Raw genomic sequence first — 27,817 nt, forward strand, 5'->3', positions numbered from 1 at the left:
GGCTGTAGCCTGCTTAAAAGTTCAGGCCCATTGGGCGTGGTGGTGCACACCTGTAGTCCCAGCACTTGGAAGGCAGAGGCAGGCGGATCTATGTGAGTTCAAGGCCAAGCCTGGTCTACATAGTGAGTTACAGGTGAGCTGGGGCTACAGGGAGATCCTGTTTCAAAAAAACAAAAAAAAAAAAAAAAGTTCAGGCCCATCTTGTCCTAAGTCGGGCCATCTTGGTCTCACATCTCCCCCTTTTCTATTTTTTTTTAAATAAGGAGGAAAGAAAGTGTAATATTAGTGGTGCCCCAAAAAGTACACCAATTAGTATTGGGCCCAGAAATGAACTAATTCATTGAAGCCATTTTGGCCATGGTACAGAAAACTCAGATATTTATTTCCTTATGTAAATCATCAATTTGTTGCTTTATTGTATGTGAAAAATCAGATAAATTAAAACAAAACATTCCTGGAAATTGTTGGCAACCCATAGGATATTTTAACAGTAAATTATCAATAGTAGCTCTATTTTGTAATACAGCAGATCTGTGTTCACACATTTCTTGATTAAGTTCCCCTAATACCTTTGCAGTTACATTGGTTGTCTTATTTATTATGCAAGCAATTTTAGATATTTCTTTTTGCATTCCAGTTACCAAACCAGGGAGGGGACAGAAAGGTGGATCCATCAGCTACAGCTGTTGGGTCAAGCAAACGAAGAGAGTCATCACAATTTTCAGGCGGAGATCTACTCACTTTCCTCTTGGGAGGGGTTAATAGCAAGGGCGTTTTGCACCCAATAGCACATAACCAGAGGACTCCATAGAGCAGTGCAGCATAAGATTCATTATTACAAAAGAAAGTCTATCCAGTAGACGATTGTTTGCCTCGTTTTAGGTATGATTTGAAGTAGTGTTGCAACATAAGGGAATAGATGTACAATTAAAGCATAAAGAATGATTATCAATAGTTTGAAACCCAGGCAAGCCCTTAATTGTCTTATTAATACGCTGTCTTTGATTTTCTATAGTGTCCTCAGTTGTCTTTTTATAAGTATATGTGAACTCTTATTTCTAACAAGTTTCTCTTTAATAATCCTGGTATGGAAGGGTCCCCTCGTATACAGAAACTATAACCTCTTTGTGCAAGGCAGATCCGTAAGTTTTTGTCTAGACCATTAGACATGGATGGGCTAATTTGCTGTAAAGATAACAGTTGATCTATTTCAATGTCTTTAGAAGGATCCTGTTTTTTCACACAGCTATATTTTATAATTTCCAATGTCTTCTAAAGTTGGTGCCTCTTTAAAAATAATGAAATCATACTGAGCTTTTAAGTTCTGATTACTAGTGTTTTTCCAACCTAAGAAATCATCCATTTGGCCATTGCCCATCCTTTTCCCATATAATGGGTCCAGGTGGCCATGCACATCCTTGTGAGTACTAAACCTGATCCTATAATGAGTTCACCCTTAACATTAGTATTGATGACACGTCTCAGCTTTTTTAAAAAAAAAAAATTTTATTATTTGTATTTTATGTGTATGTGTGTATTGCCTGCACGTAGGTAAGTGTACCATGTTATGCAATGCCCACAGAGGACAGAAGAGGCTATCAGATCCCCTGGAGCTGCCATGTGGGTGCTGGGATTCGAACCCGGGTCTTCTGCAAGAACAGCCAGTGTTCTTAACCGCTGAGTCATCTCTCCAGCCCATGTCTCAGCTTTTACGCTATTTACAGTCAGCATAGTTAGAACATAGACAAGAAGAACTTCAGGTTTAGATATATCTTGGCATTGGCATTGTATTGTCCCAACTCTTAGATGCTGTCCACCAGGTTCTTCATCATTCCCCAGGTCACAGGAGGCTGTGACTTGGGCAGTCATACAGGCTGCTCAGTCAGTAGATTCTGGAAGAATTTTTGGAGATAACAGTTAATTAAGCGTAGTGCACGGAGGGGATGGGAAGACGAGCTAGTCAGCTCAGTCCTCATTTCAGGTGTCCAGGTGTCCTCCGCTTTCCCAGGGTCACTGTGGCTATTTTTGCTGTGAGAGGCTTGGTTGAGTGGTCTGATGTATCTTGAGCAGTACTGTGGGGAGGATTCATTTTCTGGAAAGACACAAGCATACCCTTGCCCCATTGTTACTAGAGGAGCTGGAGTTTTACTCCAGAGACCTGATTCAAGGTCTCTCCAAAGCACCTGTGGCAAGGGCTGTGGGACAGTCAGTCCTGCCAGTGTTTGCCATTGGAGAAATTCCTCGATCATTTAGTGTAAAAAAAATGTAAAGTTAGTAAAGGCCTGTGTATAAAGAAATGAGGATTCTGGGGCTGGAGAGATGGCTCAGTGGTTAAGAGCATTCACTGCTCTTGCAGAGGACGGGTTCCGTTCCCATCACCCACATGGCAGCTACAAACCATCCTTAACTCCAGTTCCAGGGGAATCCCATGCCCTCTTCTGACCTCTGCAGCATTGCACAACACGGGTGCACTCATACATGCAGGCGATACACTCAAACACATAAAAATAAAAAGAAATGAGAATTCTGTGCTGTTATCCCAGGTATAGGTGATTTCCTCCTTTTATTTTATTTGATTTTTGAGGTGCCTGAATTGTCTGTCTATTATTGCTTGTCCTGTGGGGTTCTAAGGAATGCCTGTGGTATGTGAAATACCCCAGGTTTGGCAAAATTGCTAGAAAATTTTTACTAGCATAAGAAGGCCCATTATCTGTTTTTATTTGATGAGGTATCCCCAAAATTGAAAATGTTTGAATAAGAAGTTTAGTTACATCCTTCATTGTCTCTCCTGTATGTGCTGTGGCATTTAAAGTCAAGGAATAAGTATCTACTGTACAGTGAATATACTTAAATTGAATAAATATCTACTGTACAGTGAACATACTTAAGTTTTCCAAACTCAGTTATATGAGTTGTATCAGTTTGCCAAATCATATTAGGCCGTAAGTCACAGGGATTGACTCCAGACCTGGGAGCTGAAGGAGGAAGTGGAGCACATTGAGGACACTGTTTAACTATAAATTTAGCTTGATCCTTGGGAAGAAAGGAATACAAGGCTTTTAAAGGCTGATGAAGGAGTTGATAGCTGCATAAGGGAGTTGCAACATTTATTTGTTTGGTTAAGTTATCTATTTGTTGATTTAAGGAAGCTAATGGACCAGGCAGTCCAGTATGGGAGCCTATGAGTCACAAAAAAAGGGCTGTTCTCTTTGGCGAATCTTAGTCCTCAGAGATAAGAGTAACATTTCAATAGGTTACCTGGTTTATGCTGAAGAAAGGTTGTTTCTAATTTTAAAGTGCCTGGGTGGCATATTCAGAATCTGTATAAATATTTAAAGGTTGAAGAAAGAGCATAAGGCTCTGGAGAATAACATAAAGTTCTGAGTATCGAGCAGAACCAGGAACAGGCATTTCCCAAGTAGGAGAAATGTTTTGTTTGAAGCTGATGTAAATAGCAGCTTTTCCTCTGTTAATTCCATCAGTGAATAAGACGTCTGCTCCTGGGAGGAGAGTGGGAAGTAACAGTGGGAAAGATAAACTTACTAACTTGAAACAATTTTAAAAGCTTCGGCGTGTGTGTGTGTGTGTGTGTGTGTGTGTGTGTGTGTGTGAATACCAATATCTCAGTATAGTTTGCAAAGGCAAGTTGCCATGAAGGGGAAATCAAAGTGACATGGTCAATTTCTTCCCATGTAAAGGATAAAATTATTTTATCAGGGTCTTTACCAAAAATATGAAGAGTCCGTAAATGGGCTCTGTGAATTAAAAGAATTGCCATAGAATAATAAGTTGTAATTTTTCTATTAAGGTGATGGAGGAGGTGAATAAATTCTAATGGGCAATTAGGCTCCTGAAATATAATAGCTAACGGTTGTTCTATGTTTGGAATTATAAGAGTTTGGATATCCTTTTGAGGATTAACTCTATTTACTGTTATTTGGTGAGGGCTTTATTTACCAGTGCTAAGGCTTGTTTAGCATCTGTATTTAAATGTCTAAGAGAGTTAGGATCTGAGTCCCCTTCCAATAGATGGAAAAGAGGACTTAGTTGCATGGTAGTAAGATGAAGAGAAGGCCTGTACCACTTTAGATGCCACATAAATTGTTGTAATTGGTGTAAAGTACAAGGATCTGGCAGCTCTGTTGCTGGGGTGGTAGGGTATAATTGATTATCTAGAATAACATATCCTAAGTAAGTATAAGGTGCATGCTTTTGAATCTTTTCTGAGGAGATATAAGGTCCATATCTCCCCAGAGCAGTTGTTAATTTAGCAAGCATAACTTCTAAAAGCTGACTGAAATGGTGCCTGAGGAGAATATCATCCATATAGGGAACAACAAGAATGGAATTCTTTAAATATTGGACTAATTTATGTACATAAAATTGACATATAGTGGGGCTGGAGAGATGGCTCAGTGGTTAAGAACACTGGCTGTTCTTACAGAAGACCTGGGTTTGAATCTCAGCACCGACATGACAGCTAACAACTGTCTGTAACTCCATCTCCAGGGGATCCGACGGCCTCTTCTGTTCTCTGTGGGCATTGCATGACACAGGTGCACTTACCTACATGCAGACAATACACTCATACATATAAAAATAAATAAAATAGGCTGGGTGTGGTGGCCTTTAATCCCAACACTTGGGAGGGAGAAGCAGGCAGATCTCTGTGAGTTCAAGGCCAGCCTGGTCTACATAGTAAGTTCCAGGACAGCTGGGGCTACAGGGAGACCCTGTCTCAAAAAGACCAAAAAATAAATAAATAAATAAATTTTATATATATTTTTAAATTGACATATAGTAGGACTATTTTTCATTCCCTGTGGTAGGACTTTCCATTGATACCTTTGAGTGGGAACAGAGTGATTGTTAAGAGAAATAGTGAAAGCAAACGCTCTCTATCGTCAGGACGTAAAGGAATGGAAAAGAAACAATCTTTTATAGCAGTAATCATAATGGCATGGCTGCAGCAATCCCATCTTTTTCATAGTGGCATTATCTTTTCTTAAATCTTATAAAAATCTCCATTTTCCATGAGTCTTTTCTGTATTAACAAATACAGGAATGTTCTAGGGGCTGTTAGAGGGCTCTAAATGCCCTTTATTTAATTGTTCTTGTATAAGACCCTGTAAATGAGGGAAGTTATTACTAGGAACAGGCCATTGATCCACCCAAACAGGGTCATCAGCTATCCATTGAAGTTTTATGGGCTCAAGCGGCAGAGCAGTGGCCTTTAGAATTGGGGGTGATGCTTAAAAGCTTTACTAATAGCATAGGATTGTTTAAAGTTATTCTCAGAATTTTTGGTTCGGGCTGAGGAGAGAGACACCCACAATGTCTCTTCCCCAGAAGCTGGTGCTAATGCCTGTGGTGATAAATGGCTGAAAAGTTCCCCAGACCCCATGTGGGTCTTCCCATGGTAGGGGATATAAAGACTGGAGTGAAAAGTAGGTCCTTCTACTCCCGGGAGGTGGGGGTGCTTTTTGTGGGCCAGTGTGATAGCCAATCCTCATGTCTAATAATTGATTGACCAGCTCCCTTATCTAACAGGCCCCTTTTAGCAATTCCCTGTACTATTAGGGTTGTTATAGGTTTAAGGGCAAATGTTTCTGGTCGGGCCCATAATACCCAAGGGGAGTTTACTTCCATTGAGGCTGTTGACCCTCTTGGTTGCAGGGCTGAGGGCTGCCCCATGTCTCATTTAAAGATTTGTCATTTTTACTGAAAGAGAACGGCAGTCTTTAGCCCAATGGAAACCCTTTTGACATTTAGGGCATTTTGTATTTGGTTTAGCTCTTGAGCCTGGCAGTGAGGGATTAGACATAGGCTGGTGGTTAATTGAAGGGCATTGTCTCATAAAGTGACCCAGACTCCCACATTTAAAACATGGGACTTTCATATGGGCAGCAAAAGCTTCTGTTAAAGCAGTTGCCATTATGCTAACCTGTGCTGAAGCTGTGCCAATGTGCTGAGTATCCATCACCCAAGAAGACAAAGCCTGACTTAACTGGAGCAATTGCTGCTTTGCATTCTTGATTTGAACCATCATAAGCAAGCTGTTTTATTAAATCTGGGCGGCTTCCACATAAGGGACCTTAGCCTCTATGGCTTGTTGGACCCTGGCTAAGAAATCTGCCCACTGCTCCTGTGGCTTTTGTTTGAGATCAGCTAAGCTGGCTGGGGCGGTTTCCCCATCCAGATTAGCCCTCCAGGCTCTTAAGGTGTAGAGGCATACCTGATCAAAATAGTGAGCGGTGAAAACCTTTTGTGCCTCAGCGTCAGTGTATTGGCCCTCTCCGTTTAGCATGTCAGCTGTTATATTAGCATTAGCCTGAGCATTGCTCTCTGCCTGCTCAGTGCATTCGTGGTAGTATTTAGACTTAAAAAGGAGCCATTGTCCCGGGGACAGCAGCCTGGGCGAGGTGTTTATAAAGTCCCAAGCGGTGACCAGTTTGCAGCTAAGCTGGTCAAAGATGGCCATAGTAAGGGGACCATGCATGCCATTTTCCATCACAGCCTTACGCATACCTTCAAGTGTCTCACAGCCAAAGCGATGATGCGTCCTAAACTCAGGGATGTTAGCTGCCTCAGGGCTGGCTGGAATATTAACTGGAGAGAATTGAGGGGAGGGCTGTGGTGATGGAGCCCGAGTTTCTCTAGAGGAAGTCTCCTGCAAGCAGATTTTGAAGCATGGGAAGGAAAGATTCAGGGTCAGAAGCAGATTTTGAAGCATGGGAAGGAAAGATTCAGGGTCAGAAACAGAGGGCGAGGTATAGGAAACATAGGCCATGGAGGGTGCCGAGGGAGGAGGATGGCTGGAGAGAATGCTGGCTGGTGGGGCGGAAGAAAATACCAGCCACTGCTCCATAGCTGGTGAGAGTGCAGGCAGCTGCACAGCGGTGGCTGCAGGAGCTGGCAGGGGGAGGGGGTCTTTCTGTTTGGAGACATTGGCAAAAAGCACATCAGAGGCGAAAGTAGCAGACAGGATAGTCAAGCCCTGCCTGTGACAATGCTGTACATTATCCCCTATTCTTTTCCAAGTTTCTAAATCAGTAGTTCCTGTACTAGGAAACCAAGGATTCCATTCTATAGTAGTATCTAAAAAGGCCTTAATCTGAGCTTTTGTACATTTAATACTTCTAGACTTTAGCATACATTTAATAATAGCTTGAAAATGAAATAGACCTTGAGAAAGTGAATTACCCATGATTATTGCACCGCCCTCGAAGAAGGGAAGGTCCGGGAGGGTCCCTGTTCCAGTTCCTGTTCTCTGGCACCAGCTGCAGAGACCCAAGTCTGCTTTGCTTAGTAGAGGAGCCTTGCCTCCGTGAAGGTGATAAGGCCGGGATAGAGAGCCAACTCTGGGACTTATGTTTCTTTAAAGCAAGCCAACTTTATTCTCTAATAACAAGCTTATCTACAAAAGAGGGGCTAGTAGGTACATGCAGGGTCCATGGTACATGTAAAGTTCAACTTAGACAAAGACAAAGGGTGCTCATATGTGTCACATAGGTTGATCAATCCTTAGTGTCAACAGAGGGTTGTTTGTTAAAGACCAGGGTTAATGTCTGGTCCATGAACCTAGGCATCTTAATTTTAAGTACACACATACTTGTTATTGATTAGGCCATTTTTCACCTCTAGATGAAGGAAGTCAAGATGTTTTTCTCAGAACAAAGAGACTATAAACTTTTAACCTGGCCAGCTGTCTTCTGCTAGTCACTGCAGTGTTCCACAGGACAGGGCTGTGAGGCTGTTTTCAGTGCTTTGCCCCTTTTAGCAGAGGCTGTAGTCTGCTTAAAGGTTCAGGCCCACTGGGTATGGTGGCACACACCTGTAATCTCAGCACTCGGGAGGCAGAGGCAGGCAGATCTCTGTGAATTCAAGGCCAGCCTGGTCTACATAGTGAGTTCCAGGTGAGCTGGGGCTACAGGGAGACCCTGTCTCACAAAAAAAAAAAAAAAAAAAAAAGTTCAGGCCCATCTTGTCCTGAGTCTAGCCATCTTGGTCTCTTACAAGGCAGACCCTATCTCAAAAAACTAAACCAAACAGAAAAAAAGCAACAACAAAGAAATGAGAATGGAGATGACCGGAGAGGTAAAGGCACCTGCCACCTAGCCTGACAACCTGATCTTGATCCCGGAGATCTACATGGTGGGAGGAGACAATCAATTCCCACAAGTTTTCCTCTCGCCTCCACACAAATGCCATGGCACACACCCCCACCACCCCAATAAATGAATAAAAAATGTATTTGAAAAACAATGAGGTTTTAGAAAAAAAAAGATCTTCCACATTGGGCTCTGAATTCAGGAGTGTGTGGTTGAAGTGAAAGGTAATAAAGGCACACAAGCTGGTAGAGCTAATTCCGTATTCTTACATCCCCCACCTCCCTCCTGCCCATGCCTCCATTGGAAAGTGGTCAGGGACGGGGGCTTTCAGTCTGATTCTAGGAGGTCTCAGGTGGAGGGGCACCAAAGTACTACCACCATGAAAGAAGCTTCCATGTCCCTGGATGCTTTTCCTGAAGAACACATTGGGCTCCTTAGAGGCTGAGAGACTGCTTGATGCATGTACTCTATGTCATGAGGCAGGTCGAAAGAAAGTTCTACTGAAAATCTTCATCATCATCCTTTGGGAAAGCTATTAACTTTCACCTGAAGTGTTTCAACAAGAATTTGTGGCTTGTTGGCAGACAGTTAGGAAACATTGTCTGGCAGTGAAGGTAGAAGCAAGCCTGAGGCCCGAGATCTTAGAACTCGAGACAGAGGAGAGGTCTCACACTTGAGGTTTATAAGCCCCACTCTTTCCTCCTGAAGTCCTGACTGCCCTTTTGTGTTTCAGGCTCCATTGATGATGTCCTTGGTGACCTCCTGGGGGATGATAGTAAGTACTCCTTCCCCAGAACCCCTGTACACCTGGGACTTTTTATTTATTTATTTTTTGGTCTTTTTGAGACAGGGTCTCCCTGTAGCCCCAGCTGTCCTGGAACTCACTGTGTAGACCAGGCTGACCTTGAACTCACAGAGATCTGCCTGCCTCTGCCTCCCAAGTGCTGGGATTAAAGGCATGTGCCACCACACCCAGCCTTGACTTTATATTTTTTAATAAATTCTTTATTTACTTATTTTATGTGTATGAATGTTATGCCTGCATGTATGTAAGTACACTCTTGTCATGCAGTGCCCAAAGAGGTCAGAAGAGGGTGTCAGGCCTCCTGGAACTGGAGTTATGGACAGTTGTTAGCTGCCATGTGGATGCTGGGATTTGAACATGGGTCTTTTGCAAAAGCAGCCAGTGCTCTTAACTGCTAAGGCATCTTTCTAGCCCTGTGGCTTTTTTGAAGAATTATTTATGTGTATGTGTGTTTGCCTACACAAGTTTATGTGCTCCATATATGCAGTGCCCACAGAGGGCATCAGCTCCCCTGATACTGGAGTTACAGGTGGTTGTGACCAGTCATGTGGGTGCTAGGAACCAAACCTAGACTCTGTAAGAGTAGCCAGTAAGGGCACTTACCACCAAGCCTGACCATTTGAGTTCAATCCCCAGAAACCAAGCAGTGGAGGGAGAAAACCAACTCCCACAAGTTACTGTAGTGTACAGATTCCCCACAACACACTCACATACAAAATAAATAAATAAATATAATTTTTAAAACTTGATAGCCAGGCATGATGGCCCATGCCTGTAATCCTTGTACTTAGTACTTAGCTGAGGCAGGCGGACTACCTTGAGTTTGAGGCCAGCCTAGATACAAAGTAAAGGCCCTATCAGTCAGTCAGTCAGTCAATCAATCAAACACAAAATGAATTAAAAAATATAGTGTGTAGTTCAGTGGTCTTTTTAAAAATTTTTTGTATTTGAGTGTATTGCCTGCATGTATGTAAGTGCACCCATGTTGTACAATGCCTGTGGAGGTCAAAAGAGGGTGTCGTATTTTCCTAGAACTGAGGTTATGGATGGTTGTTAGCCACCATGTGGGTGCTGGGAATCAAACCCATATCCTCTGCAAGAACAGCTGGTGCTCTTAACCTCTGAGCCATCTCTCCAGCCCCTAGTTCAGTGGTCTTTAGAATAGTCAATGTCATCACTTCCACATAATTCCAGAGCATCTTTATTGCCCCATAAACAAACCTCATACCTTTTGGTAGTCAGTCCTCACTCTCCCCTGTCCTCAACCTCAGGCACCCATGTCTATCCATTTATTACTTCATGGATCTGAGTTATTTCCATATTTAGGGTACTGTATGTAAGTCATGCTGTTATGAACATTCATGTACAGATTTTGTGTGGACACAAAAATGTTCCTGTTCTTTGTTGTTTGTGGTGCTGGTGATTAAGCCCAGGGTTTCACTCATGCAAGGGGAGCGCCCTGTTAATTGAGCTACATCCCCACCCCGATGTTTTCAGTTTGGGATGTAAACCAAGAGTAGAATTTCTGGGCCATATGGTAACCCTGTTTTAACTTTTTGAGAAACAGTCAAATAGTTTTTCATAGCATCTACACTGTTTTACATTCCTACCAGCAATGTAAGAGGCCCCTGGTTTGTCCACACCCTGGCCAAGACTTATTTCCCATCTTTGGGGGCTTGGGGGTTGATTTGTGTTTTCTTGTTTGTTTGGATTTTTTGTTTGTTTATGGAGCTGAAGATTGAATCCAGAGCCTCATTCATGCCAGCCAAGCATTCCACCACTGAGCAGTACCTTTCATTTTGTGACAAGGCCTCACTAAGTTGCCCAGACTGGACTTCAACTTACTGGGTAGTCCGGGAAGCCCTTGAACTTTCTGTCTTCATTCCTTGGCCTCCCAAGTAGCCGGGATCACAAGCCTGTGAGACCAGGCTCAGCTTTCCCCATCATTTTGACTATGACTGTCCTTGTGAGTGTGAGTGTATTTCATTGTGATTGGGAGGTGTGTTTCCCTAATGATGGTGAGCGTCTTTTCATTTGATTATCAGCAATTTCTGTGTCATCTTTAGAGAAATGTCTATCAGAGCCTTTGCCTATTTTGTTTAGTCTATCTGGCCCTTTATTGAATTATAAGTTTTTCATATATTTTAAAAAGTACAGTGCTGGGAGTAGAACCCAGGGTCTCACATATACTAGGTAAGTGCTGTGCTGCTGAGCTAGTTCTGCAGCTCAGAGTTCCTTATATATTCTTTTTTAAAAATTTACATTTGGGGGCTGGAGAGATGGCTTAGCAATTAAGAACACTGACTGTTCTTGCAGAAGACCCAGGTTAGAATCCCAGCACCCACATGACAGCTAACAACTGTCCGTAACTCTAGTTCCAGGGGATTCGACAGCATCTTCTGACCTCTACAGGCATTGCACGACACAGGTGCACTTACCTACATGCAGGCAATATACGCATACACATAAAAATAATAAATACAATTTTTTAAAATTTACATTTATTTATTTAGTAGGGGGGCATATATGTACAACACATGTGGAGGTCAGAGGACAACTTGTGGGAGTTGGTTCTCTCTACCATGAAGGTTCCAGGGATTGAACACAGGTTGTCAGTCTTGGTGGCAAGTACCTTTACTTGCTGAGCCAGGCTTCACTAGCTGGGTTTTTTGTTTTGTTTTGGTTTTTTTGAGACAGGGTCTCCCTGTAGCCCCAGGTGGCCTGGAACTCACTATGTAGAACAGGCTGGCCTTGAACTCACAGACATCCGCCTGCCTCTGCCTCCCGAGATCTGGGATTAAAGGTGTGCGCCACCACGCCTAGCTTTGGGGTTTTTTTTCTTTTTTTAATTTTTTTATGTGTATGCGCATATTGCCTGCATGTAAGCGCACCCATGTTGTGCAGTCCCCTCGGAGGTCAGAAGAGGCTGTCAGATCCCCTGGGACTGGAGTTACAGACAGTTGTTAGCTGCCATGTACGTGCTGGGATTTGAACCCGGGTCTTCTGCAAGAACAACCAGTGTTCTTTACCGCTGAGCCATCTCTCCAGCCCGTTTGTTTATTTTTTGTCTTTTGTTTTCTCTTGTTTTTTGAGACAAGCTCTTACTCTGTAGCCCAAGCTGGCCTCAAACTTGTGGAAATCCTCCTGCCTTAGTCTCCCTCACATTAAGGTTATAGCCATGAGCCATCATCCCAATTAGCCCCATATTCTTTGTGTCCACGTTGCTACAAAGAGGAGCAGGCCTTGGAGGATGTGTAGAGCTCAGTAGGGACAGTGAGGCTTAGATTCTCAGCAGGAACCCACAAACCACAGCCACGTATTGTAATGTACAGTTTGGGCTTTGGAGAAGCCAGCGTGTCCCCTGCCTTCCCATGCAATACAGGTGGTTGAGCTCTCCATTGGCCCTCCTTGGCATCTGGGATTGACTTCCTACTTGGAAATGTACCTCCCCTTCCATTCAGGTTTATCAGGAGTAACGTCAGGACCTGCCTGTGGTGCCAGCAAGCTGCCCTTTCTGCGGGAAGTTCGGGGACACAACTGAGTGGGACTCACCATTTTTTTCATCACTACCTCAGTGCTCTGTTGCTGAACAGTGTCTTTCTTGTTTTCCCTCATTGCAGCCACACTCCCTGAGAAGCCTGTTGATCCAGCTTCACATGCCAGAGACAAAGCAGGTGCACCTCAGTGGCTCCTTTCAAAGGCTAAGGCAAAGTAAGCACCAGTTGGTCCACTTCAGCCCAGCCCTGTGCCTCCAGCCCACTTCCCATTGGCCATGCCCACAATAAATGCTGGGAATTCCCCTTCCCCCAGCTCTGGTTATTGACATGACCTGACAGGGTGAAAGAGCATTGGCCTAGAGTCTGAAGCCTAGCTTCTAGTCCTCCCTCTGTTACTTGGGGTAACAATCATCTTAGAGCTACAGTTTCCTTATCCCTGAGAGGACTGGCTGAGGGGCCACAGTGGCTTTCGGGTCTGCTTGCTCTCTGAGGGCTGCATAGGAAGGTGAGTTTGTGACCCTCCCTTCACCCTCAGCCAGACAAGTCGTTTTTCTCTCTGTTTTTAGCAGTTTTGTTTTGTATTTTAGTTTTTTGGAACTCACTATGTAGACCAGGCTGGCCTCGATCTTACAGAGATTGTCCTGCCTCTGCTGGGATTAAAGGTATGCACCACTACCACACCCAACATTATCTTGTTTTTCTTAAGTTAAAAAAAAATTTTTTTTTATGTGTATGCATGTATTGTCTGCATATAGGTACATGCACCTGTGTTGTGCAGTACCCTTGGGAGGTCAGAAGAGGGCGTCGGAACCCCTGGAACTGGAGTTACAGATGGTTTGTTAGCTGCCATGTGGGTGCTGGGAATCGAACCTGGGTCCCTCTGCAAGAGCAATCAATGCTCTTAACTGCTGAGCCATCTCTCCAGCCCCCACCCTCTTTGAGGTGGAGGTGGGGTCTTGCTATGTAACCATGGCTGGCTTTGTACTGACCATGTAGCACATAGTGAACTGGTCTCAAACTTGGGGCAATCCTTCTGCCTCAGCCTCCAGAATACTGGAGGATTATAGACATGTGCCACCCTGCCCAGCTTAGCTATAACTATAACACACACACACACACACACACACACACACAGTGTGGTGTGTGGTATACATGTATGCATGTGTGTCTCTTTGCACATTTATGCACATGCATGTGGAGGCCAGGGGTAGACACTGGGTATCCTCCACTATCACTCTCTACCTTATCTGTTGAGACAGGGTCTCTCACTGAACCTGGTTCTTAGCAGTTGACTAGACTGGCTGGCCAGGGAGCTCCAGGGGTCCTCCTGTCTGCACACCACCCCCCCAGCACTAGGGTTACAGACATACATGACCACACCTAGCTTTTAAGTGGGTGCTGGGGATACGAAGTCAGGTCTTTGTCCTTACACAGCAGGTACTTTACTGACTAAGCCATTTCCCTAGCCCCAAGAGTTTACTTATTAAAAGTTTAATTCCAGCACTTGGGAGGCAGAGGTCGGGCGGATCTCTGTAAGTTCAAGGACAGCTGGGGCTACAGGGAGAGCCTGTCTCAAAAAGACCCCCCCGCCAAAAAAAGATTTATATTTAAGCTGGGCATGGTGGCACACACCTTTGATCCCAGCACAGCACTTGGGAGGCAGAGGCAGGTGGATCTTGATCTCTATGAGATCAAGGCCAACCTGGTCTACATAGCTAGTTTCGGGCCAGCCTAGGTACAGGGAAATTCTGTCTCAAAAAAATCTCCAAAACCAACCAAACAAAAGATTTATATGTAAAGGGTGCAGGCGGATCTCTGTGCATTCGAGGCTATCCTGGTCTACATAGTGAGTTCCAGGTCAGCTGGGGCTACAGGGAGACCCTGTCTCCAAAATGCCAAAAGAAAAAAAGAAAATTACTACGTGGTCTGTGAGATTCCTATAAATATCTCTACACTGCACCCCCCCCAGACCCCAGAGAGGGGTGTGTGTGTGTGTGTGTGTGTGTGTGTGTGTGTGTGTGTGTAGGTCTCATGTATCCCCGGCTGGCCTCAAATTAGATATGTAGAGAGTATCCTTGAACTCCTGATCCTCCTGCCTCCACTTCCTAAGTGGCGGCATTACAGACTGACAGTGCTGCACCTGACTTTTCTTTTTCACTTCTTTTTTATTTTTATGGTGTTAGAATTGAACCCAGGGGTGTACACATGCTCTAACACTGAGTTACACCCTCAAGGCTTCATGCGTAAAATTTTAGAATCATTTAGTGATCCAGACATGAGGGTCGGTGCTGACTTCACCTCTTTGCAGGTCCCTCCTGAAAAGCAATGCGGAAGGGCTGGCAGGATCTGATGTCGAGGTGAGCCTGTTCCAGCCCGTGACCTTTGTGCTTCTCCCCCAAGCAGTGAGGCTAGAATGCCAAGTAGCTGCTTACAGTAGAGTTTAGAAGTCCCTGAAAAGTCAGTTGGGTTGCTTGGTTTTATTATGTGTGTGGCTTAAGCTAGCCTGTAAATCAAGATCCTCCACCTCAGCCTCCCAGGTTCAGGGATTATAGCATGCAAGCCCTGCACAGCCTGTACTTGCTTCTTAAAGTGAAGCAGTTTATGGGCCGCTGGATGGACCAAAGCATTGTCCATCTCCTCCCCACCAGAGCAGTGAGCTGGAAAGTAGAGCGAGTGTTTGAGTGTTGGAGTTGGGTATTGCCCCCTCCCATGAGAAAGTCCAAGCTGTCTGGCCACATGTTTGGTGGTTGGGAAGTAGCCAGACTGGAATCCCGTGGTGTTAGGAGGAACAGGAGGCATTACGTTCTGGGTCTCCACAGATGGGTAGGTTTGACTTTAGAGAAGAGCTAATCCCCAGAGGTGGGGGAAAAGGAATGGTTGTGCTCCAGTGGCCAGGCTCCCCATTCCCACCGAGCCATTGTTCCCACTGAAGCCAGGTGACTAGAGCCTTGACTAACACGTTTCATCTGTGTCTTTACCTCTCGTGAACTTAGGTTTCCGGTGTCTCAGATGCAGACCCCATGGTCTTTCTGGAGAGCATGAAGGTAGCAGAACAGTATCACACTCATCAAGGCCAGGGTGGGGGCAGTTAATACTTCAGGCCACGGCTTTACTGCTCTTGTCTTTCCTCCTTTATAATGTGGATCTCTAAGTCCTTCTGTCTGGAGAAAAGCACCCCATCCCCTGAGGTATTTCCTTTCTTGCCCCTGGGTATCTGGAGCCTGAGAAGTCTATGCCACAGGGCTCTAGTGGAAACCCAGCCACCCGTTGCTCCCTCCTGGAGGAGTAGAGAAATGTCTCCTCAAATCTGTTCCTAGATTTCCCTGTATTTCTCCATGTCCCCTGTCCCTGGGCTCTTCATCCAAGATGAGCCTGAAACTGATCTTTGCCTTGGAATTTTAAGAGGGATTCTGAAATATGGATAAGAACACAGGCTCCCAGTGCTCAGGTAGCTCGGCCTGGGCCTTGGCCACCTCCAGTTCTCACTTTGCTCACAGTCAGCATCACCCTGCCATCTGACCCCAGCTTTGAGGCCTGTCTAGTTATCCTGCTTTGCTGTGGTCCCCGAGCAGCGCTGAGCACTCAGCTCCAGTCCTGCACCTCTGGACAATTGCTGTCCACTTCCTGCTTGTCTCCAGCTTCAGCTTCTTTAATCTCAACTTAAATTTTCTCCCCAAGACCAGTGGGCCATGGCCTTGGTTTCTAGCAGTGACTTGAATCATTCCAGTGCCTGAACCAATTCCTACTCCCGCCCTCCGCATACCTTTGGCTCCATTTTCTTTCCTAAGGCTCCATTTCTCTCCACATTTTTCTCTTCTTCCTTTGTCCTCTCACAATTCTGCCCCAGGTGCTGCTGCCCTCCTCAGCTGGAAGTTCTCATCCCCTCAGTATAGTCAACTTTGCGTTGCCACAGTGAAATACTCAAGATTACTAATTTACAGAGAGAAAGTTTACCTAGCTGTTTGAGAGGTTTAGACTCCAGGATGAGGTTGTGAGTGGGGATTGACTTGGCTTCTGGTGAGGGCAGCAGGAACACATCCTGGTCCCATCTTGAACTGCAGCAGAGAAAAAGGGTGGGTGAGGTCTACAGATCTTTCAAGGGCATGCCCCCAGTGACCAAGGACCTTCCACAAGGCCCCCTTTCCTAATACCACCACCCTGAGGCCAGACCTTTTCTTAGGAACTTTTGGGGAAGCCTAAAGATCTAATCCATAGTACCTCCCCAGACATCAAGCTCCATCCTTCCCACTATCCTAGGATCTGGATGACATGGATGCTGATCTCTTTGGCCGGGTAAAGTCTCATTCATCCTCTGGCAAAGGAGCTGCAAAGATTTCTGGGAAAGAAGTTCCTAGCCATCCCAAACCTGTTAGCACATTAACAGCTAATGAGAAAGGTACATGGTGGATAGCTCTTCTGTCCTGTGAGCTTTCTCTGTCTGAGATAGAAGGCAAGGAACTAACTATATGGGAAAGGACCTTAAAGGCCCTCGTAAGTCCAACCTGGGCAGCTTCTAGAGGAGCCTTTTTTAATTAAAACGAACAGTTTGGCTGGGGAATATAGCTCGATGCTAGAGCACTTGCCTGTGCCCAGCATAGGGCTCCATCCCCAACACTGCAAAAATAGTGTTTATTTCCCATACCTGCATCTCCAGAGTGATTCCTGATGAGGACCAGGCAGCTTCCCTCCATGCTTCCCTTCCCGAGTTCCAGTTCAGAATGGGGGTATGGATTCCTCCATGGCTGTGCCTATAGCCAAGAGCCTCAGTTTCCAGTATGAAATGCTGTCTATCCCAGGGGCTCCAGTACAGGTGTGGAGGAAGCCCTTGGGCAGGACCCAGGCCCATGACTGCCTTCTCTCCTTCCTCTAGGGGACACCATTCCTACTAAGAAGCCTGCGTCTTCTTTCAGCAGCTGTGGACTTCAATACCAGTTTTCCTTTGAAGGTACCAGATGCCCCCAGCCCTACTCTGGAACACTTGGCTTGAGAGTAGTTGGATAATGGTTGCTGACTGCTGAAGGCCAAGTTGCTGTGTGTATCAGAGGAACAGAGAGTTGGCATCCCAATCTAGTCCTCAGGAATTGCCAGAGACTAATTGTGCTATATTGACCAGGATATTAAAATTTTTTTGATTGGTTTATTTTATGACTATTTGGCATGCATATACATAAGTGCACTTGTGCATGCAGTGCCCACGGAGGTCAGAAGAGGGTGTCAGTGCCCATGGAACTGGAGTTACAGACAGTTGTTAGCCACCATGTCAGTGCTGGGAGCTGAACCCAGGTCTTCTGTAAGAGCAGCCAGTGCTTTTAACTGCTGAGCCATCTGTGCAGCCCCTTGGCCAGGGTATTTAAAAAGTTTACTTGTGCCAGGTGTGGTGGTGCACGCCTTTAATCCCAGCACTTGGCAGGCAGAGGCAGGTGGATCTCTATGAGTTCAAGGCCAGCCTGGTCTACATAACAAGTTCCAGGTCAGCTGGGGCTACAGGGAGACTCTGTCTCAAAAAGGCAAAAAATAAATAAATAAAAAGTTTCCTTGCAAAGACTTTGAAGCCAGGCATCAAACTAAAGATTCTAAAGTATAAGAAAAGATCCCTTTTTCTAGTGAATGCACTCATGCCGTAGGGGCATTTCTAGGAGCCCATGTGACCAGCCAGAGGCTCCAGAGTTTGTCCAACCTCCCAGCTTCCTCTGCCCTAGCTCAAACCCCTCTGGGTCCAACCTACCTCCTACCCCACCCCCACCCCCACCCCCACCTTGCCATAGGGTCCACCTTGTAGATGCTACAGAGCTTGTGTATGCTCTGTGGCTGCCCTGCTTCAGGCTCGTTTTTCCTAAGCAAAGGGCAGCAATATGACCTCTGTCTTTCTTTCTGCCCATGAGACTTCAAAGACCCACTGACAGGACTTCTCTCTGACGAGGAGGAAGAAACTCCCAAGAAGCCACCTGTGGTGGAGGGTAAACCTGCTTCCAACAAGAGCCCCAACACAACTGAAGGCCAAGGTAGCATGGAGAGGCTTATTCCTGGTTCTGGGGCAGAGTCTGTTGACAACAGGCTCACTGAGCTTTCTAGTTCAGAACCAGAGACCTCAGCAGGGCAGGCCTCTGGGTCTTTTCTGTCAAACCAAGAGATTATCAGGTTCTAGGAATAAGGAGGTAAATGTATGAGCCTAGGGTAGGGTTAGAGTCAGGGTTCCTGAGGAAACCAGACAGAAGTGGTACCCATTGCTTCCATCCAAAGCTAAAGGCTGCAACCCCACCTCCCGCCCACCTCCCGCTTTGGGCCCTGATTCTGTCTCTTAGGTCCTTCTGTTCCTCTAACTCCTGGGGACACTCCTATCCGAAAGAAAGAATTGTTTGATGAAGGGGACGACATCATGGCCACTCTGGGTTTTGAAGACAGCCCCAACGCAGAGAGGAGAAAGATGGGAGACCAGTAAGGAGCCTTATGAAGAGGGGAGTCCCTAGCCAGGCTGTTGGCCTAAGGCCCAGGGAAAAGCTTAAAAGTAGGGATACATGGGAACCCATGTCATCATACACTCGTTCCCTGCATCCTGTTCCACAGGGAAGGGCCCCTCCCTGCTCGCTTCAAGCTGGATGAGCTGCTGGGTCGAGGCACAGCTACCAAGCTCCTCACTCGCCCAGCCACTGGGGAACACAGGGAGTTGAAGCTAGACCAGGAGTACCAGAAGCTGGAGGGTGAGGAAGCCCAGAGGGCCAGATGGGGGTGGGGTGAGAGGGTGGTAGCAGGGAGAACAGAGGTCTCTTGACAAGGTGGCTGGGGTTTTTTTTTGTTTGTTTGTTTGTTTGTTTGTTTTCTTCTTTTTTGAGACAGGAGGTTACTCTAGGCTAGCCTTGGGTTCGTGGCAATTTTCCTGCCTCAGCCTCCCAAGTGCTAGGATTATAGGTGTGAGCCACCATACCCAGCTTAAACCACATCTTTACCATAACCTATAACAAAAGCTTCACATCAGGGGACATACATTGCTAAATACATCTGTCACTGAGCCTGCTGTGTCATGAGATAACTTTCCTGTAGCCAGTCTAGCACCCTGTTGCATTGTGGAGCTGCTGCTTGACTGATGGTCACCACTCATTAAGTTCGCTTCTGTGGGGCTGAGGTGTTGCTCAGCGGTAAAGTACTTGCCTAGCATGTGCCAGACCCTGTAAAAGGCTTGACTTCCTTTGTTCTCAGTCATGTTCACAAGTTCCTTAATTTACAGACAAAGAAGACAGCTGGGGTGATGAGATCCTCACCTTTGGGGCTTACCAGCCCACTGTGGCCTCCTCTGAGGGCCGTCAGTCTCGAAGGCAGTCAGTCAGGTAAGTGGGGCCCGCAGGGAGCTCAGTTCTGGGATATCCTTCCCCATCCTACCTGGCAGCCTTGAACAGCTTGGTACAAGGCAGTGGGCTCTGAAGGTGCTGAAGGGAAAGGGAGGCTGTGGGCTCCTAACACTCCTGGCAGAGGAGGGTAGAATGCTGGGATAGTGGGATAGCAGGCATGCACCATCACACCAGCTGCTATGGAATTTTTGTTGTTTTTGTTGTTGTTTTTGCTGTTGTTTTTAAAACAGTCTTTGCAGCTTGCCTCAGCCTCCCAAGTGCTGGGATTATAGGTGTGACCCACTGTGCTCAGTTTGCTATGGACTGCAATATAACCCCCAGCTGCAGAAAGAAAGGCTGGTATGGGGCTAGTGTACAGACTTCCTCCCTTAACCAGCACCTTCCTCTCTGCCTTGAAGCAGGTTTTTAGAAGGTGCCTCAGACTCTAAGGGAGACCCCAACTTCAAACAGAGCCCTCCAGTAGCTTCCAGCCCTGTCCACCCCAAGAAGGGCGGAGCTGACTGGTTAGGCCTCAAGGATGATGACCTGGACCTGCTTCCTCCCTCTCCCATCCAAGAGGCCCAGCAAGAAGGCTCAGCCATCTCCATACCCTCTCTACCCGTTCTGGCAAGCCAGCACTCTGCCTTAACTGTACTACCTTCAGCAGCAGAGCCCCCAACCAAGGGTGCAAGGCTCCCTGCCAAAGCCAGCCAGGCCTCCGCACTCAGGGAGTCTGAGGAAGAAGGAGAGGACTGGTTGAGCCACATCTTGTCTCAGAAGAAGTCCCCAGGTCTAGCCAGAGAGGAGCGTGCTAGGCCCTATAAGGGCCCAAACTCAGTGGGGACATTGGGCCACCCGTCTTCTGGCAGGTATGGGCTTGGGCTGTGCACTTGGTGGGGAAGACTGGGCAGGGCCTATAGGACTAGACTTGCACTTCTGTCCCATCCTCTGTTGGAGATGCTGCCACGGGTAGTAATGCCAATTCTCTGCTTTGCCTCTTCCTCATGGGTACAACAGAGCTGCCCAGGTGTGGACAAGGTGGGCTAGAGACTGGTGGCACTCATACCTGACTGCCATGGAGACATGTCACTGGATCAGGCAGGAAAGGACAGAGAGTGCCCTGAGGTGGCAGGATCCACTCACTAGCCTCTTCCTCTGGGCAAAGGCCCTGTCCACAATACCATCAGGCTGGCAAAGAAACCACTGTGCCAAATATTAGTGTTTCTGTTGGCCCAAGCTAAAGTGGCTAAAGCATGTGTGAAGTGAGCTTCCTGTGTCCTCCTGGAAGTCTCTGAGAAGACATGGAGGCTGAGAGGCAGCTCCTGAGAACCATGGAAGATAGTCTAGTGAGGCTGGGTGGTGGGCAACCTCTGAGCAGGAAGGCAAAAGGGACTGGGAAGGCCACGTCCACAGGAAGTGGTAAGATGCTTTGCATCCAGAACCAAGTGGAGGAGATGGTTCCGTTTAGTGAAAGCCCAGGGACATCATGACAGGCTTGAGCTTGAACCTCACTCCCTCCAGTGTGTGTAGCACGTCCAGTGTCCAGTTACTGAACCACAGTGGATGCTAAGGTAGGCAGCTGGGACTACAAGGGACCCTCAGACCACAGGAACTCTGCCTGGGAAAGAGAATTCTCCAGAAGGTGGTGAGAACAGAAGCAGGGAAAGGGGAGCATCACCGCTTAACGCTGGGAGCTGGTCTGGGGCCATCTTCATGTAGCCTACTGTACCTTCACCTTTAACATGGACTTTCCCCAGTCAGCCTGTTGTTAGCACTCAAGTTCTTGAACAGGCAACTGCTGGAGAAGCTTCAAGATCAACTACACAAGGAATTCCAGCTGCCAGGCCTGATGTCACAGGGTATGAAGTCGACTAAGAGGGTGTGGGAGGTAGTAGGGCTAGCCTGGGCCTTCTTCCCAAGAGATAGACAGTGGATGGCTGTGCTGGGACCCAGGGTGGCTAACTGGCTGTGTTGTATTCAGTGTCTGTGCCTGGGCTCCTGATGGCAGAGCTGTCGGAGGCTGTGTCTCACCTTTACCAGCCACCTGCCCAGCCAGGGTTCATTCATAGTAGAGTGCCAGCCCCTAGACCTCTGCACCTAGTTATTTAGACCCAGAGTTTTTCTATGTTTCCCCTTCTCTGCCTGTCTTACACAGAAGCCATCCAATCTGCCCCATCAATGTGTCCCCAGGTCTTCCATGAGTTGGAGCCAGGCCACTGTGGTCCTCCCTGTAGGTGACCCCAAGAAGGGAATGGCCTCTGCCTCTGGAGACCTCTGCAGCACTGGTTCGTTTTCTGTTTCGGGGTTTAACCCTGGGGAAGGAAGAGGTACCTTGAGCTCCTCTGGGGCTCCTGGAAGATAAGGGACAAGGGACTCTTCCCAGACACAGGCAGGCCCAGGGCTCTGCATTTCTCTGATCCTCTTACTATTTTTCTGTTTTCAAATTTTTAGAGCCTGTGATTTCTGTCCCACATTCCCAGGAACCCACCAGACCTTCTCTGCCTGTCCAGGTAGGGAAGGTAGACAAACAGGTATAGGTCTTGGGCCCAGGGAACAGTTCTCCCCTGCTCAGAGGCAACTGTGGGAACTAGACAAGACAGTCTATTAGAAAGAATGTATCAGCTAGGTGTGGTGTATCAGCCCACCCACTGTGGTGTTCCTCCATTAGCACTTTGGCTCAGCTGGGATCCTGTCCCCTCCTAACCTGGAACACCTCTCATCCTCTTCCACAGTCTTTGCTCTCAGAGTCCCTGATGCAGAGTCTGCTGCCAGGCTCAGCATACCAGAAGCAGCTCCTGGCAGCCCAAGGGCAGCTTCAGAGCAGCACTGCCCAGCTTCAGGCTGAGCTGCTGCAGAGCCAGACCAAGCTTTCAGAGCTGGAGGCCCAGGTGAGAACCACAGGGCAGGGTGTGTAACAGTCCTCATGGGAAGTGATTGGAGACTTCACAAGAGGGTGGACGGACTAGAGGCACAAGGCATGGAGTACAGACACTGAGGGACCACACCATGCCTAGGTGCGGAAGCTGGAGATGGAGCGGGCCCAGCACAGGATGCTGCTAGAGAGTTTGCAACAGCGGCACCAAGCAGACTTGGAGCTCATTGAGGATGCGCATAGGTACCCACCAGCAGGCTTCTGCCCATGGCCTTCCAGGCTTGGGTCTTCCCTGAGCTGTGATTTGGATCACCTCCTGAGCCCCAGGAGCTTGCCAGTGTGTTCAGCAAGGGCCTTTAGGTGGGTGTTCTGTTGACAGAAGCCGCATCAAGGTGCTCGAAACATCATACCAGCAGCGGGAAGAGCAGCTCCGAAGAGAGAATGAGGCTCTGTCAGCTAAGCATGTGTTGCACTGTCGGGAGGCTGAGCAGGCCCAGGCCGAGCTCATAGCCCAGCACCAGCGGCACTTGGCTGCGGCTGCACAGGAGAAGGACCAGGAGGTGGCACGACTCCGGGAGCTGCAGCAGTAAGTGGGGGGGGGGTGTGCTTGTGAGGGCTGGCTAGAGAACAGCAGTGCCTGTGAGACCACAAGTGTGCTCTGCAGCCTCTGCACAGAGACTCACCCTTCCCTTTAACACAGAGCTAAACTCCCCAGTTCATTGCCCCTCATGGTGGGGTGGGGGCCTAGGGGAGTCACACACAGTCCCGTTGCTGTTTAGGCAAGGCATGGCAGCACAAAGAACTTAGCTAGGCCCAGGTTAATACATTCACCTGCCAGGCCAGTGAGGCTGCTGACTAGCTCTTATGGGCGAGCGGGGATCTCGGGGCGCCAGCTGCTGGGCGTGGCGCAGGTCTCCCACACGTAGCTGGAGTGCAGCGGGTCCTGTGGCGCTGGAGTGTAGCGGGTCCTGCGGGCCACGTCTGCTGTTCGGGCCCCTGGCTCTCTGCCGCTGGGGTGCGCGGGTGGCCGTGTCTGCTGTTCGGGCCCCTGGCTCTCTGCCGCTGGGGTGCGCGGGTTTCGCGCACCGCGTTGCCGTGGATCTCTGCTACCGGAGCTGGCGGCTCTAGGACCACTGTCAGCTGCCCGGTCGGGTTCTGTTTCTCGCACCTCCCCTGGCACCACCTGGTGGCCAACAGGTCTCGAACTTAGAGAGAGTGCATGGTGGAAATTGAAACGGACAGTAGAAGAAGCCTTAGCTGATAGGTACTCCTGGAATGCCCCATTTACATAGGGCGGTGGGCTTCTATCAGGCTATCAGACAACGCCTGATTAAAACCTGGTAGCTCCTGTGCCGGAGGGCATGTATCTTGTGACGGGCACTTCAAAAGTAAGTCAGGGAGGAGAGCAGAAGGCGCCCCGCTGAGAAGGGGAGTCTCCCCATTCGCGCCGAGCCAGCTTGCTTGCGGCTATCCGGACATGGGGAGACTGCTACCCTAAACAGCAGGGGTCCCTAACAGCTCTACCCTGGGAAGGGTGGTTTCTGCACCTGGTGCAGTCTTTCTTAATGAAACTAAGAAAAGATACCATAGAGCCTATGAGGGCACAGCAGCCCATCTAAGACTGCCACATGGGCCAGCCATGCTATGCACAGAGCTTTCCCCTGCTCTGTGCAAGATGGCCTTTGCTGAGTAACAGAACAAATCTCTTGGTGCATGGAGCATGGAAGCAGCAATAGAGAGGGATAAAAAGAAAGGGAGCATCAAGAGAGAAGAGCCCTGGGATTGGAGGGATGCTCTAGGGTTAAGAGTCCTGGCTACTCTTGCAGAGGACCCAGGATAGGTTCCCAGTATCCACATGGCAGCTAACAACTGTCTGTAACTCTAGTTCCAGGGGATACAACACCCCCTTCGGGCCTGTGTGGGCATTGCATGCCTGTATTGCACTTACACACATGCAGAGAAAGCTCTCATAAAACAAAATATTGAAAAAGATGAGATAGAGGAGCCAAGGACACTGAGGCACCAGAGCTGTACCTGGAGGATGAACGGAGGAGATAGTGCCGAGGCATGTTCCTTCTGTGTTCACTGGTGCCTTCCGTCTGTGTGGTCCTGCTCACAGAGGCTCTTGACCTTCCTTGCCTCTGCCTCCATCTCCTCAGGGCATCCATCCTGGAGATGCGTAAGGACCACGAGCACCAGTTGCAGCGGCTGAAGATGCTGAAAGACCAAGAGATTGATGCTGTCACCAGTGCCACCTCCCATACTCGGTATGTGTGCTGCCTAGCACTGCCTGCCCTAGAGGCTAGGCCTGGGCGTTCCCAGGACGAGGTGTTCTGATCATCCTCCAGGTCCCTGAACGGCATCATTGAGCAGATGGAGAAGTTTTCCAGCAGCTTGACCGCGCTTTCCTCCCGTGTAGAGGCCTCACACCTCACCACCTCACAGGAAAGAGAGTTGGGGATCCGGCAGCAGGATGAGCAGTTGCGAGGTAGCTCGCCATCTCTGTAACCTGCCCCACCTCCCCACTCCACCACTGGGAAGGAGGGCAGGCAGTGAGCCCCCTGTGGGCCACCCCCAGTTCTGCAGGAACGGCTAGGCCGGCAGCAACGGGACATGGAGGAGGAGCGTGGCCGGCTTCAAGAGGTCATAGGGAAGATGGAGGTGCGCCTGAATGAGCAGAGCCGTCTCCTGGAACAGGTGAGCCTGGCCTCCTGCACAGGGCCTCTGTACCCGAGTACTGCCTGTGAAGGACTCGGCTCTTCTCCCACCTCACCTCAACCAGTCAGTCGCCAAGGCCCAGACTCCTCTGTGTGACCCTCCTGCCTCTTCTGTCCTCACCTACTCCTCAGCTGCCAGCCTCAGGGCCACCCCCACCATCACTGCACTTCCTCTTCCTCCCGGTGCTCAGGTCCTATCAGCTGATGCCTATGGCATTGTGACACATACTCTTTCCTCCTAAATGGCCTTTAACTTCCCCAGCTGTGGTAAGTATGAACTCTGCATGTCATTCAGAATCGCAGGAGCTAGGCCCGGGCAGTGCCTCCAAAGCACGGGTCACTGCGCCTCTTTGGGAATGAGGCACTTGTGGCTTAGCATAGGAGTGAGTGGTCAGTAGGTTTGCACAGCTCTTCCAGAGCAGCTGCTGCCAGGGTGAGCAGCCCTCAGCCCTGTCCTGGACCTGCAGGAACGCTGGCGAGTGACTGCCGAGAAGTCTAAGGCCGAGTCTGCGCAGCGGACTCTAGAGGAGCAGAGGAAGGTCATGGTCCAGCAGATCTCCATGGAGAGGGAGGAGCTAGAGAGGGCCAAGGTGAGCCCGACGCCACACTCAGCTTCTCACTCCACCATTACTGCCACAGACACTCATCCCATGCCTTCCCCCAACACAGAGCGCCCTGCTAGAGGAGCAGAAGTCGGTCATGCATAAGTGTGGGGAGGAGCGGAGGCGCCTGGCAGCCGAATGGGCCGAGTATTTCACACAGCAGAAGCTGAGTAAGGAGCGGGCTGAGCGCGAGGCTGAGCGGGCGCTGCATGTGGACTCCCAGCGGGAGGGCACCCTCATCAGCCTGACCAAGGTAGGGCCCAGAGCATCCAGAAGGGCAGAGGGTGGCCCTGGCCTTCCCCCCTGTCTGCAAGAGCTCCCAGCTTAGGAAATCAGCACAGCAGAGACCACAAGACACCGAAATTACATTAGTCACAATATCACATTTTCTGAAGCAATTGGCATATTTTTTTCATTGCTCATTGGTTCCTATGACAGATGTTTTAGAAACGGGAAACGGATGTTCAGAAAAGATGAGCACGCTACAGTTGTGTGGCTTGTGAGGGAGCACTGGGCTTGGCCCCAGGCCTCTCCAACCCAACCCATCCCAGAAGCTCCTTGCTCCACTGCCGGCTCCCAGAGGCAGAGTTGACAGAAGGCGTCCCGCCCCCCCAGAGGCTGCTCAGAGCCCCGCGTCCCTCTGGAGGTGAGAGCCTGGTATTGCTCTCAAGGTGACCGCAGCAAGGATTCCATCTTCTGCAGGAGCAGGCAGAGCTGACTGTCAGGGCCTGTGAGCTCCGGGCCAAGGAGGAGAAGCTGGCTGCTGAAAGGGAGGCTGTGGAGAGGGAGAGACAGGAGCTGCGGCTGGAGAAAGACAGACTCCACAAAGCCAGCCTGCGTCTTCAGGCCCGTGCCCAGGAGGTGGAACACATGAGCAAGGTGTGCCTTGGCAGGTGTGTGATATGGGCCACCTTTGCCTCTACCCAGCTCTGACTCTGCCAGCCTCCCTGCAGGTGGCCTCCAAGAAGTACCAGGAGGGTGAGCAGGCCCTGCAGGAGGCCCGGCAGATGCAGTGTGAGCAGCAGGAACGCCTGCAGGCAGTACAGCGGCAGCAGGAGTGGCTGCGGCAGCAGGAGCAGCACGTGCATCAGGCAAGGCCCTAGTCTCTGCTCTCCTGCCCTCAGCCTGTCCTGCCCTCAGCCCGTCCTTCCTCTCAAGCCCGTCCTGCCCTCAGCCCGTCCTTCCTCTCAAGCCCGTCCTGCCCTTAGCCCGTCCTTCCTCTCAAGCCCGTCCTGCCCTCAGCCCGTCCTTCCTCTCAAGGCCATCCTGCCCTCAGCCCATCCTTCCTCTCAAGCCCATCCTGCCCACAAGCCCTGCTCACCTTCCCTCCACACTGAGTCTCTCTCTGGGGCTGGGAACAGGAGCACCTGAGCCTAGCTCAGCAGAGGCTACAGCTGAACCGTGTGCGACAGGACTTGCCTTCTAGCCTTCTAGGGCTGCCCTCCAGAGTTCAGGGTCCAGCAGCCTCCAGCCTGGATGGTAAGTGACTCCAGGAGGATAGGCACAGCTGAGCTAGCCCCCAGCAGGAGCCAGTGGGACGTCCTTCAGCTGTTTAAGTGGGGGCTGGCTGAAACTCTTTGTTTTGGGTTTTGTTCTTTTAGGAGGAAGGGTCTCATTATGTAGCCCAGGCTGGGCTCAAACTCAGATCCTCCTGCCTCAGCTTCCTGAGTGCTGCACCGCAGGTGTGCCACAACCCAAATAGGTTTTCAAGTCATATTACTTCTTCCTTTTTTGTTTGGTATTTTTGAAACAGGGTCTCCTTATAGTCCCAACTGGCCTGATACTTGCTATGTAGACCAGGCTGGCCTCAGTCTCAGAGAGATCCACCTGCCTCTGCCTCCTTGAGTGCTAGGATTAAAGGCATACACCATCTCGCCTGGCTCTTCTTTAT

The 27,817-nt window shown here is 48.8% G+C and overlaps 1 protein-coding gene across 9 annotated transcripts in view; it reads left to right on the forward strand.

Annotated features, from left to right (window-relative positions):
- Positions 1 to 27,817, forward strand: part of Fbf1 (Fas binding factor 1) — a 36,474-nt gene that overhangs the window by 4,608 nt on the left and 4,049 nt on the right. For 5 of the 9 annotated variants that reach the window (XM_029562677.1, XM_029562676.1, XM_029562675.1 and 2 more), the window contains 25 exons: positions 8,845 to 8,886; positions 12,537 to 12,627; positions 14,722 to 14,770; positions 15,407 to 15,457; positions 16,671 to 16,809; positions 17,284 to 17,358; positions 18,296 to 18,415; positions 18,716 to 18,848; positions 18,978 to 19,111; positions 19,636 to 19,735; positions 20,155 to 20,604; positions 21,493 to 21,594; positions 21,926 to 22,020; positions 22,187 to 22,266; positions 22,468 to 22,623; positions 22,750 to 22,850; positions 22,987 to 23,193; positions 24,767 to 24,874; positions 24,956 to 25,095; positions 25,186 to 25,304; positions 25,792 to 25,914; positions 25,994 to 26,179; positions 26,629 to 26,805; positions 26,880 to 27,017; positions 27,288 to 27,405. In XM_029562677.1, the coding sequence (XP_029418537.1) occupies positions 8,845 to 8,886; positions 12,537 to 12,627; positions 14,722 to 14,770; positions 15,407 to 15,457; positions 16,671 to 16,809; positions 17,284 to 17,358; positions 18,296 to 18,415; positions 18,716 to 18,848; positions 18,978 to 19,111; positions 19,636 to 19,735; positions 20,155 to 20,604; positions 21,493 to 21,594; positions 21,926 to 22,020; positions 22,187 to 22,266; positions 22,468 to 22,623; positions 22,750 to 22,850; positions 22,987 to 23,193; positions 24,767 to 24,874; positions 24,956 to 25,095; positions 25,186 to 25,304; positions 25,792 to 25,914; positions 25,994 to 26,179; positions 26,629 to 26,805; positions 26,880 to 27,017; positions 27,288 to 27,405 (3,234 nt within the window). The remainder of the gene's footprint in view (positions 1 to 8,844; positions 8,887 to 12,536; positions 12,628 to 14,721; positions 14,771 to 15,406; positions 15,458 to 16,670; positions 16,810 to 17,283; positions 17,359 to 18,295; positions 18,416 to 18,715; positions 18,849 to 18,977; positions 19,112 to 19,635; positions 19,736 to 20,154; positions 20,605 to 21,492; positions 21,595 to 21,925; positions 22,021 to 22,186; positions 22,267 to 22,467; positions 22,624 to 22,749; positions 22,851 to 22,986; positions 23,194 to 24,766; positions 24,875 to 24,955; positions 25,096 to 25,185; positions 25,305 to 25,791; positions 25,915 to 25,993; positions 26,180 to 26,628; positions 26,806 to 26,879; positions 27,018 to 27,287; positions 27,406 to 27,817) is intronic. The other 4 variants (XM_008831364.3, XM_029562679.1, XM_008831367.3 and 1 more) reach the window with 4 other exon arrangements.

This window comes from Nannospalax galili, unplaced genomic scaffold (assembly GCF_000622305.1).
Source record: "Nannospalax galili isolate Female #2095 unplaced genomic scaffold, S.galili_v1.0 scaffold634, whole genome shotgun sequence".
Lineage (NCBI taxonomy): Eukaryota > Metazoa > Chordata > Mammalia > Rodentia > Spalacidae > Nannospalax > Nannospalax galili.